General features: G+C 41.6%; 1 protein-coding gene across 2 annotated transcripts; it reads right to left on the bottom strand.

Moving 5' to 3' along the window:
• Window positions 1-3,058: 3,058 nt before the first annotated feature.
• LOC139540976 (repulsive guidance molecule A-like) lies at window positions 3,059-12,244 on the bottom strand. Of its 2 annotated transcripts, none has more exons than XM_071345073.1 (4): window positions 12,204-12,244; window positions 9,689-9,837; window positions 6,503-7,014; window positions 3,059-4,659 (listed from the first exon to the last, which is right to left on the bottom strand). In XM_071345073.1, exons 1-4 carry the CDS (start codon window positions 12,239-12,241, stop codon window positions 3,961-3,963), a joined length of 1,398 nt encoding a protein of 465 aa, XP_071201174.1. In that variant the 5' UTR covers window positions 12,242-12,244; the 3' UTR covers window positions 3,059-3,960. The 2 variants fall into 2 exon arrangements, with proteins under 2 accessions (XP_071201174.1, XP_071201175.1); XM_071345074.1 differs by lacking the exon at window positions 12,204-12,244 and adding an exon at window positions 10,525-10,568.
• Between the last annotated feature and the right edge of the window lie 263 nt (window positions 12,245-12,507).

Genomic DNA, 12,507 nt, shown 5'->3' with positions numbered 1-12,507 from the left:
CTATCCTCTTCTGTTATGGACTGTTATGTTTTTGTAGTGTCTCTCTCCATCTCCATCATATCCTACTCTTCTGTTGTCTGTCTCTTTGTCTTCTCTCAAGTGTCTCTTTAGTTTTGCAATCCAAAACGATCAAGGGGATACTGTGGTAACTTAACTTGTTTTGGCCTGTATCAGGGTCACCTAAATCATCGTCTTCCCTTCCATTTGCCTCTGGCTGCTGCTGTTCTAAATGCTCCACTGGTCTGCTGTTCTCATCTGTCCTCCTTGGCTCATCTGAAAGGTATCAAGGTAGAGGTGCAACATGTCATTAGTTCGTTTTAAAGGGTGACGGCACGACCTGATTTGGCCTCCTTTTAGATTTGGTTAATTAAGAAATGCTAACAGCTATGATTGAATTCACACGTGTGTTGGTTTCAGGGTGTGATTTGATGAGTGCGTGCGTAAGTAGGAAGAGCCAAATTATTTTCCCAATTAGCTTTAGCTGACTGGTGTGCAACCTGACTTAGGCTTTGGATAGTCTTGTCCCGGGATCAGTTAGGGACCGTCAATAAATTACACAATGTAAATTAGACAATATTTTCATGCTGCACACCTTTTAGTTTTCTCATTAAATGGGTTCAGTATTTGTTTATACATTTCTACAATTTGTAGTTGGTTTGAGGTTTTTAAGTCATTGAAATTTGGAGCTATTGGAATATTTACATATTGTCCCATGTACATTGTGTAATTTATCAAATGGTCCCTAACTAACCCCATAGGGATATTTCTGCATTACAGCGCAACACAACTCCAAACATGACAGATAAGAAGCTACGTAGCCTGTAGGCTATATGAATATAAAGTGACATGAGCCCAAAAAAGATTACCTTTGGAATAAGAACTATAAGAACTCTAAGGTTAATTTGATTTTGTCAGTTCTACCAGCTAATGTGAGATTTTTAGATTACATAACATTCGAGGACACATAATTTATGGGCCTATGTATTTTTCAATGTTTTGTTCACCTACAATCTAACCACAAAGCTGGCTCTCCTCTCTTTCTGGCTGCCCCCCCCCCCCCCTCCCTTCCATTCTAAGTTCAAGTTTGCTTATTCGTCATATACACATGATAAACATGGAGTACACAGTGCAATGAAATACTTACTTGCAGGTTGACCTCTCGACAATGCAACATCAACAAAAAAAGTAAGTGTCAAATAAATAAAGAGAAATACAAATAAAAGCTCAAAGAAATAATTTCACCAACTCCATAATGGGCAGTTTTTTACAAATAGTTACATAACCTATATGGAAATAACACACATGAGCCAAACATGTTTACCTGTAGAATGGAACAGGTTATAGGACCTCTATGATTCATTTCATTTTGTCAGTTCTACTTCCTCAACATTGCTAATGTTAAACAGGGTTAAAAATGCTTTAGTATAGTTCAGCTTCAGTCCACAGGGGGGCATTTTGCTGAGTCACATTGACATCTAACCGGTGCTGTAGGGGTGGTCAAGGGACGAGCGGTCCACTGTGTTGAGAAATCGCGACCAATCACAGCAGGCACCGCGTCACTCCAGGGGCTTCTTGAAGTGCTTGCTACTGCCTAGTGCAGTATATTGTATTGTTAATTTTTTTCATTAACATTTGTCAGTAAAACATGTATTTGGTTATGGAAACTCAGAGTCATAAGGGGGTGGACATCAAAAGGTTGGGGGCTGAATCCCTGGAGCCCAGGCCAAATGACACCACTGGTTTTACTCTCACTTGGAGAGAACACCCTGTCCCTCTTCATATGTCAAATATTATAAATGATTTGGCGTAGATCTTTATACAAATACTAGTTACCCACTTGGCTGAATCTAAATTAATTCCAGAACGGTTAACATGTAGAGTTCCAACTTGTCAACGGGAAGCCCTGTTGAGTGGGCTAGATGGAAAGCCATCAATATCCCTGGCTTGTCAATCTGTGGAATAGGCTCCAGTGCGCAGCAGAAATTGATATTTTCTGTTGGCACGTAAATCCCTTCCACACGGTTCATGACACAAATGTTCCCGTCGTTCAACACAATCAGAACACCTAATGCCTTGATCTTAAATACATCCTGGGTGTTTCTAGAACGTATTCTATTTACCCAAAACTGCAAAGTGGGCCGTGTGGGCAGTCTGTGTTAATGACAAATGTATTTATATATTTTTTTAAACAAAGGTTTTTCCACCATCAATTAAAGGCTTTATTGGTTTCACTCATTTAAGACTTACATGAAGTGCCTCCATTAAGACTTCACACCCCTTGACTTTTCCCACATTTTGTTGTTACAAAGTGGGATTAAAAATGTCAATACATTAGAATCACTTTTGGCAGCAATTACAACTGAGTCTTTCTAGGTAAATCCAAGCGCTTTCCACACCTGGATTGTGCAACATTTGCCAGTTATTATTTCCAAATTCTGTCAAATTGTTGATTGCTCAACAGTGGAGGCTGCTAAGGGGAGGACAGCTCATAATAATGGCTGGAATGGAGTGGGATCAAGCAAATGGAAACTGCAATCTGTGTTTCATACCACGCCATTGACTCCATTCCAACCATTGAGCCATCCTCCCCTTAGCAGCCTCCACTGCTAGACAACCTTTCAGGTCTTGCCATAGATTTAAGCCAAACTCAGGAACAGTCATAGATTTGGCCTTGTGTTCTAGGTTAAGGGCTTGAATAATTGACTCAAGACACGTCAGCGTTAAATTTTTTATTAATTTGTAAAGATTTCAAAAAACAATCCCACTTTGACATTGAGTGTAGGCCAGTGACAAAAACATGTAAATGTATTCCATTTTAACCTCAGGCTGTAACAAAATGTAAAAGGTCAAGGAGCAACAACTTCTGAAGGCACTGTATGAAGAAAGCCACTGGCCTATGCTAAATATAAATTGCAACCCTTTAGGAAGACTGTCAATTCTGAGTAAACTGTCAGATTTACACTAGCAAATATTCTCCATGGTCCCACTCACATACCGAATCCTTGTGCTGTAGACATTGACTCTTGAAAGCTTAAGAATCAAAAATGACAAACAAAGATGGTGTCCAACACTTTTTAATATGGAAAATTACAGATAAGGTAAAACGCATTAGTTCATTCAAAAATACCTAACTAATCACAACAAGTGTAAAACAGTTAAAAACAATCTATACACAGGCAAATGTACACAATATAAAACACATACTCTTTCAATATATTATTATTATATAGAGATTGTTTCTTTACCTTTAAAAAAAACTGGAAGCCAAGCAGCTTGAAGAGGGAGTGTTTCACCTAACTGATAATGCAATCACACTTGGGTGGAGTGAAAAGTACTGAGAATATTACACCAAAACCCAAATACATTTGGATAGGTAGTATTTTCGTTTAGTTGTTGGATCATCCCATGTAAGAAACATTTTCCAGTAAATATGACAACATTGAGGAACTAAACTTGGCGTGTTAACCGTTAAGTGCCTAATGATACACATTCCAGAAGTCCCTGCACTATAGACTATTTACACGTAAGCCTGATACATTCTCTGATGATATCTGACACGATTGTGTGCATCTTGATTCCCAAAAAATATGAAATTTACAAATATTATTTTTGATAAACTGCCTTACAGCCGGTGCACAGAACCACATTACGATGAATTTCCCATTTACGCATCCTGCAACTGTCTTAATCCAATTTACAAGTGTGACAATAGAGCGCGCATTACGCACTTAACCACCGATCCCACCTGACTGCGTGCATTCAGGCTCGGGACTCAATTAAGTGGTAGAAGCTGGCAGCCAACGTGTGTCTGGGGGGGACAAGAAGGACTGGTATCCTTTGAGGGATCAATCCTACAAAATGGTTTAGTGACAGGAAAAGAACTACAACATTCACAAATGCAAAAAGACACTCCTTCAAGCTGGCATTACTTCCACTTTGTTTGCGTGTCGTATCCACTCTTTACAAAAGCAGTAGAACCAGGAGCAGGAGTGTGACCAGACTGGGGGTGGCTGTGGCCAACGTGTGTGGCCCCCCTCTGTTTTGTTGAACATGAGGAGTCCTGGGAGAGTTTTGCTTGAGTTTGCTGGGAGGAAGGGCCTTTAGATCCTCCAGAGCCCCGTAGGCTGCCATGGAGAATTCAGGGTCCCCTGTGGTGAGCAGGTCAAACACACATGACTGGAAGTATATGTCCTCCACTTGCAGGGTCTCCCTGCACTTGGCTGTGGCACGCTCCACTGTGTAGATCTGATGTGGGGGCAGTAGGGGCCCCAGCTCCGGGTTACCCCCGGAGCCCGGGAGGCGGGGGTGAAGGGGCTGGCGCCCCAGCGTGTGCTCCTTGATGAGCTCGTTGCGAGGGCACCCGTGCAGACAAAGCTGCAGCCCACTGTTCTCCTCAGAAAAGTCAAGGGTGTCCTCTGGCATGCGGATGGCGAAGGTAAGGTAGCGCCCCACTCGGCGCACTATGATGGACGTCCCAATGTAGCGGGCCTGGATCGTCACCAGGCGTCCCCCGGAGCCAACCTTTTCTACGATCCACAGACTGCCCCCCTCCCCGCCACTCCGAGAGCCATCCTGGAAGGCAGAGGGAAGGTCCTCGGTGGTGGCCTGGTACACCTTCTGCTCTGTACAGCCGTGGTACGACTTGAAGATCACCGTTATCTGGAAGAGAACAATGAAGAAACAAAGGCAAGTCAATTAATGATTCCATTGAAATCAAAATTGAATTATGAAAATCTTACTTTCTGTAGTATTGTTTGGTGGACAACTGTTAGTACATAGTTATTATAGTTCTATGCTGATGGTAAAAGCGGTTGAAGCATTATCCTGCATACACCCTGATTACTAACTACTAAGCAGCAGACGCCATCAGAGGCCTTCAATAGGTGTAGTACCATTTTGAGCCACAGTGTGTCAGCAGGACCTTAACTTTTTATGACATGAAGAGTTCATTTTAAAGTTTGAAAACAAACTCCAGTCTTTCGCTTGGAAAAGGTATAAGAGCTTTTGTGTAATCTGATGGAAGGAAAGCACCGTGGGCAGAAATATTCAGTATACTATTATTTTACAGTAAATATGGACTAGAAAGCATCAGCAACACATTGGTGAGGTCTTGGACCACTAACTTGGAAATAACCAAATCCAAAGAAATGTCTAGGCCAACTAATGAGTGTTCCCACATTAATCTGTGCCATCTAAAACAAATACTGTAAATGTCATAAACCATGGCAAATGTATGGCTCCATACTCTTTCTTACAAGAGTGATTGGTCAAAACAAAGCCAGCTGTCTGATAGTCCCAGAAAATCAGAAATACCTTCCACCACAACTGCCACTGTGCCAGAGCTCTGACACGACTCTGGAGTCGAGCCTGGATTTCTAGTACTACACCAACATTTTTTCAAGGCTTTGTCAAAGAGCTGGCTATGGTTCACTTCACAGTTAAGGGGATACTGTATTTGATGAAGGATTTTCCTTTCTGTACTCTGACAGTTGCCCCAATTCAAGCGGACGGTGGGGGCATGCGGTATTGGCGTTGCATTCCCTCCACCCATATGCACAAAAAATAATAATTTGAAATAGTTGGCTCTGAAATCTGTTCTCCCTTTAGTAGTGTTTGGTTTACTTCAAACTCATACGCAATCTAACATAGGTTATTTACAAAAGCTCTTGAGTTTCAGCAAACTGATCTGAAAGAAACTTTCAGACCAGTCATTATCACTTTGGCTTTTATCAAATCTAGCCTATGCCTAGATGTTTTGGCCTAGGCCTATAGATCTTCGCAGAGGTCTAGGTAGTCCAAGACCCAATCCTTTGTGTATTTTCTTGTAATCTACATGAGCAACAAAAAAAAAATCACTAATGAACCCAGATTATTTTAGCAAATGTGGCATGGTAAGCTAGTCTAAATTGATAGTAGCCCTACTTTTTAGTTTCTACCAAGTGCTGTATTCATCCAGTGCATATCTACAAATGTAGTAAGACAAGCTCCAAGTGTGGCCTTCAATATGAAGAACAAGGTTTAAATACTGACTTCAGGATAAAATGCTATTAAGATAAACCAAACAAATCAGTAGAATAAAAAATTTAAAATCTAAATATTTATCTAATTATTCCATATTTCAAGAAAAATCTGTTCATTATTTGACAGCAGCGGAGAATTTTTTTCTAATAAAAAAAAATATATCAAATTGTGGGAGGGGGAAATGTTGGGGCAAGCGTTAATCACTACCATATGACTGACCACCCATGTGTTAAAGGTAGAGCGCTCAAGCATGTCTGTGATCCAACACCACTAAATAGCCCTCTCTCCCCTGGTGTCTGGAAAAGGAATGAGAGGTAAAGTCAACGGAGACAACTTGAGGTGTGTGTATATCTTGAACCATTGTGTCAGTCTCCTTTCGAATTCAATGTATGACATACAGTTCAGGTACCTTTGTTATGATTGAAGCCCCATGTTTTACTGACAGCAAAACCCCCATACATGAACCCATGACTTGGCCTACCTTGCTGGTGGCGGTGGCGCTGGAGCCCAGGACAACAGGTACGTTGGTCACCTGGACCGACAGGTAACGGTTATCGATAAGAGGCCACGCCCCCTCCACCTTGCAGGTCTGGAACTCGTCGCGGAACGTCCGCAGGTGTGGGTCCCCGAATAATCCACAGTGGGCATACTTCTTTCCCTGGCCGGCAGGGCCCGAGGCCAGCACACGGCTCTCGTAGTCGCACAGCTCGGACACGACTGGCCTGGAGGTGCTAGGGGCCTTGGCCGAGGAGGTGGGTCCGTCGCTGGAGCAGTTGTGCTGGGTGAAGAGCTCTTTGATACGGAACACGGCCGAGTGGTAGACCAGGTCACCCCTGCAGCTGCGCGCCGTGCGGCGGGTACACAGGGCGTAGGCACGCAGGGCAATGCAGTAGTCCACATCGGACGGGGAGTCTTCCTGGAGACCACTAGAGGGCGAGGTAGAGGCCACGTACTCCGCATTGCAGCGCTGGATACGACACTGCTGGCAGTGTGCTGTAGGGAGGAGGAAACAGGGGACAGCTGTTACGTGTTTATCATCGCCAACAACTGGTGATCAGAAACAAAATGGAAGGCAAGTCATTTATTTAGATAATAAACCATTGTGTACACTGAAGCGGAAACGAGTTAAATGGTGGTGTATACGAATATGTTTGTCTGAACCCTTCCTAAGAACAAAAAATTGAGGGTGCAAAAACTGTCTAAAACACTTCTAACGACCATATAAAATAGGTTTCCAATAGAAATCACAGTAATTAGGCTAGTCTATTCACTGCCTTATAACTTTGTTATAATTAATTTTCTGAGTTAACACATCAGCTGTACAACCCAGCTACGTGCAGCAGGACAGTTAAACTATTACACCGATCGAGTTTACGTTCGAAAACATGGCTACTTAAAACTCAAATGCGCCAGCTCACAGGGGCATGGTACCATACGATGTCTAAGAACAAAATCAGTCAAAACTTAATAGCCCACACAACTAACTATAACAGTGCACCCTTTAGCTTCACTGCTGTAGTTTGCTAAAGGGTGATGAATGCATTTTGGATTTTGCTAGGCCAATAGGAGGCGCAATAAAGGTGCACATGCTCAATGTATATGAGGTTGACTTCAGACCCATGAGGAACTGCACAAAGAGCAGTGCTTGTTCAGCAACCGACTAACAGCTGGTCGAAGGCAAGGATGTAAGACCCAGTCAGGATCGTATAAATTCAGCACTTCCTGTGTTAAGTTATTACTCAGCACTGTGTATCTGGCAGTAAATTTGTTTTGGGGGTAACAAGGAGACTATGTATTCCGATGTTTCACGTTTGAGAAGCCTATAGGCTTATCTTGAGGTGACAGGTGCATTGCATGACATTCTTTATTGCCTCACCTGTGAAAGTGTCACATACATTACATCCACTTTAATAATACAGCCTCAACAAGACTAAAAACAGAACTATGAACAATAATCATATTCACGTTGACAGAAGATCGGATAATTAACACTAGGCCTCCAGACTGTTAACACCAAAAGGCATGATGAGCTTGCAATAATACAAATCTTGTCATTTTTTATTAATTTTTTCCCCAAACAGTGGGGAAAGATAATTGGTTGCAAACTGTGTGAAAACATTTTCAAGTGACTAATGCCCTACATGGGTCTCGGCAACTGTTCATCAAAACTGAGATGTCGTGTGAGAGGTCAATTTAGAAGCATTCTACATCCCTCTTCTGAATTGCGCGAATGATCCGTGTGCTTGCAGGGAGGTCACCGAACTCTGCTTAGAATGTTGTCAGTTTGGCAATCACAGCCTAGAGCGCAATCAACAACCATGTCCATCTCGAAAGGCTTTATGGTCAGACCTTGACAAGACGCAATGTTAGAACTATGTGCGGAAATGGGAAAGGATTAAGATGAGAATGGGACGAATTTGCATAGATTTTTTTTTTTTTAAATAGACGTGAGAACAATTTAATGGAAACAAAATATGAGGGTGGCTTTAGAATGTAAACAAGGCAAGCATGGCATATCCAGTATTATAAGAATGATCTTACGCATCCTACTATGTACATGAATACACCAACCAAAATGCACAATAACCATGGCATAGCAGTCTACAACGTTATGGGGAAGTAAGAATTTAAAATTCAACTATCACTAACAATACCAATTTATAGGATACTGTGTTGCAATGCAATTCCATTTATTTGAATGTATAGCGTACAACTTTCTGAAGCTTATCTAAGGATCTACGGTGAAAATTGTCAAAACATTACAACATATCACGAAACGATTGGACCAAAAACACATACGTCTCAAATCCCCATGTATTTATCTGTAACCACTCGTGACTTAAACTTGTAACGTTAACTAGCCATTACGTACTTTTTCAAAGACCTTCAAAAGTTATTCAAACTAACAAATCACCACACTTACACAATGTGTCGTATCGCTCATGCATACAAAGCTCGGGCCGAAGTTTTTTAAAGTTACGTTGGACACGTTCAGAGGCCGAAAAGTCTGGCCAATGCATTGTAATAACAAATGAAGCGTGAACTTAAAACACCGTCGACTACAACTAACCACGGCGTTAACAGTTAGCAAGCTCACTTACATGTTAAAACGTATTAGCCATGTGTCGCTACTTCACAAACATTTTCGAATACAATTTGCAAATGCGACGTGAAAAGGCTAGCAAGCTAAATGCTAATGTGCTTAATTAGCCAACTTCTACAAGTAACGTTACACTTTATTTTAGACTTCGTGTGTGAATACATCATTAGGTCTATAACTAGCTTCGACCGTGAAAAAAAAACTGTTCGAGATATAATGCATTTAGCTGACGTTAGATACTTTGGGCAAACGGTTAGCAAACTACCTTAGATCGTGTAGTTTAGCTAGCCGCTAACTGCCCGTTTTAGGCACGCAGCAAACTATCTCGCCGATTACCGACTTAACTTGTAACCAATCACTGTTTGACAACTTAACAGAAATATACAGGGTAAACAAAATACATTCCCATGTTTCAGTTCATAACTATTCCCGAAAGCGTAAGTGTTTTTGTGAACTAGTCTCGCACCATTAACATAGCCAAGAAAGTCTTCCATCAATCATTCGGGGTGCGGGAAAAATGTTTTGCATGCACACAGGAGAACGAACATACATAATATGTTGCCTTACCTGGTCGGAGCAGCAGCGAAAGTAAAACCATCGTAAAAGTAATACAGTTCCAAAGCTGCCGCTTAGCCAAGTTTTGAGGTCCGCTTCTCCCCATGCCAATCCATTCAGTTAGAATGGAGTTCTTCGACTGCTGCTCATCGACGCTGTAGCTGCGTGAAATTAGACAAACATTCGTATTCCTTCCCAAGCGCTGTCATTCAAAAAGGGCCCAGTCTTCAGGGCGGCTCTACATGGGAGGGGTCTAACAGAGTAGACGGGGCTCAGATGTGGTTGTTGGCCAATGAAATACTAATTATTCGTTAACCACTTTATATTTACATAATGCGGCTTATGGCAATCATGGGACATTGGGACTAAGCCAATGGAAAGTGTTTCTAAAGACATGAAGTCGTTTCGAAATGATCATTGTAGTAGTTGGTAGCCAGTTACAATAAGTATTCAGACAGGATAGAGCTGATGACAATTCGTTTTTCTCACATCTAATTACACTTACAACTAAAACATGATGTTTGCAGCCTACATGATTTATCTGAAATAAATAGTAAACCTCTTTCAGGAGAGAGTTCAAGATAGGAGTTGTAGCTCTGTCCACATAGCTCCCTCTCTGCACTATAAAGCATTCAGCTGTGGCAGTTGTCCTGTTTGATCTCCCGGAGTCTCAACATAGCTGGAGAGCAAATGGCCCAATGCAAACAACCCTGTTGTTTCTCTCTGCTTAACTTAAATCATTACATTACTTTCCCTACCTTCTGAAGAAAATGCTCACCCAGGAGAACAATGGTGTCATAAACCCTAGCATGAATAACAAAGTTAGGCATTATGTGGTAGTAAATTACCCTAGGTTTGAATAACAGATTTGTGGCATATGAACAGCATGAGGGAGTGAGCTCGCCGTGTCAAGATACTCTTGTCGCTTTGCTATTAAGTTGAAAAATTGCTGAGGAGGCAGGTCATACACACTCAGTGGTGACCTACAATCATGTATGCATCAGTGGAGGCTCATTGTAATAGCTGGAATGGAGTCAATGGAATGGTATCAACCAACAGGAAACCACAGGATTGATACCATTCCATTGACTCCATTCCAGCCATTATTATGAGCCATTCTCCCCTCAGCAGCCTCCACTGGTATGCATACATATGGGTTTACATATGTTACCCTGGATGTTGTTTCATACCTGAGGTCACTAAACATTGCCAGAGATGGTAAATCTGGTCAATGTGTAGCATTCCCCCCTAGTATTATATCTCCATAAAGATGGGCAGCTTATTAATTGAACACTCACAATACAGGAGAGACATTCTCCACAAATTATTTTCTCTCAGCTAACTGCTGCTATTATTTTTTCCATTACATTTTCAGTTAGCAACTTGTATGTTACTCTTTCTCTTTTTGTGGCCAACTTTCCATCCCTTGCCTTGAACAACACTTCGTCTTTCATTTGCACAGCTGAAAAGCAGGTCCATCTGCATGGAGCAGAATCATTGGGTTTTGCTCCATGGCCACCACTGTGTTTCTGTGGTTCTCATGTCATGTAAATGTAGGGTTTTTAATGGACAACTAATTAGCCAATCAAATATCGGACATTCTGATTGAACATCAAATTGAACATTCTGTGCGTCGGGCTGCATACCTCTTTTTACTTTATTAGAAGCAACTGAATTATTATACTGCTCAATTTGAGTGGAGGCTGCTGAGGGGAGGACTGCTCATAATAATGGCTGGAACGGAGCGAATGAAATGGCATCAAAGACATGGAAACCATGTGTTTGATGTATTTGATACCATTTCACTAGCTCTGCTCCAGCCATTTCCACGAGCCCGTCCTCCCCAATTAAGATGCCACCAACCTCCTGTGCTCAATTTATACACTTGCCCCCCCATCCCCCAATACACGTGTAAATATTGGACTATAAATTGTGCCTGTATTATACTTATGCTAAAATGTTTATTCTATTCTACTGCCATTTATGTTTCACTATTTCTTATTGTTGTTGCACAGACAAAAAGGAACCTGCAAGTAAGCATTTCATTGGACAATGTATACCATGCGTATCCCAAAAACTTGTAACTTGAAACTTGAACCCAGACAGGTATTGGATCACTGGTTTCTCTATACACATGCTGGCTCCTCTGGCCCACAAAATGGTGTGATTCAGGTGCTCTGTCAGTCTTGTGAAAGGTCCTCACAGTCCTTGTTGATGTGGGGTTGATATATATATTGGAGGGGGAAATGAAGACAGCTCAACCCAAGTGGAACGTTTGGATTGTTCTGTCAGAAGGGCCTCCTCCACCACAGTTGATACACTGTGCCAAGTCTGTCCCGCAAGGGTCAACGTACTGTGTTTGTTCAGCTAATTTTGGCCTTGATCTGTTTCATGGCTGTTCTCTACTACGGACACATTTCAAACTCCCTGCTGCACAGGTTTGCAGATAGTCATTAGGACTCTTAGACATGAGACTGTAGCAAGGAATGTGCATGTATTCCTAACAAAGTTTCAGGATGTCTCTCACCTCTCAAAATGCTCATCTTCAGGATCTGTAGACAACATTTTCTGCAAGAAAAAAACAGAAATGAGTTATTGTGATTGAAGGCAAAGCATGTGCATGAATACAATTATTTTTGAATATGTATTTATGAAAAAGTCAATTGGGGCAATTTGTGATTTGCGTCTTTAAACAGAAACCAATACGACATGCTTAGTGCTACCTTTTTCACTTGTTTAAATTTTCTCTATAGCCTACTTCAGTAACTGAATCCAAACAATAACTCCAAGATGTCAGTTGTAAATGAGAACACTTCTCCAGGTTTGTACTG

This window comes from Salvelinus alpinus, chromosome 16 (assembly GCF_045679555.1).
Source record: "Salvelinus alpinus chromosome 16, SLU_Salpinus.1, whole genome shotgun sequence".
Taxonomy (NCBI): Eukaryota; Metazoa; Chordata; class Actinopteri; order Salmoniformes; family Salmonidae; genus Salvelinus; species Salvelinus alpinus.
This window is presented reverse-complemented; position numbering and strand designations above follow the sequence as displayed.

Excerpts from the sequence above, each read along its gene's own strand:
- LOC139540976 (XM_071345073.1), bottom strand. The coding sequence starts at position 12,241 with ATGTTGTCTACAGATCCTGAAGATGAGCATTTTGAGAG. Across the intron at positions 9,838-12,203 it reads GAAGATGAGCATTTTGAGAG|CTACAGCGTCGATGAGCAGC; the intron begins GTGAGAGACATC and ends AATTTCACGCAG. Across the intron at positions 7,015-9,688 it reads TTCGCTGCTGCTCCGACCAG|CACACTGCCAGCAGTGTCGT; the intron begins GTAAGGCAACAT and ends TCCTCCCTACAG.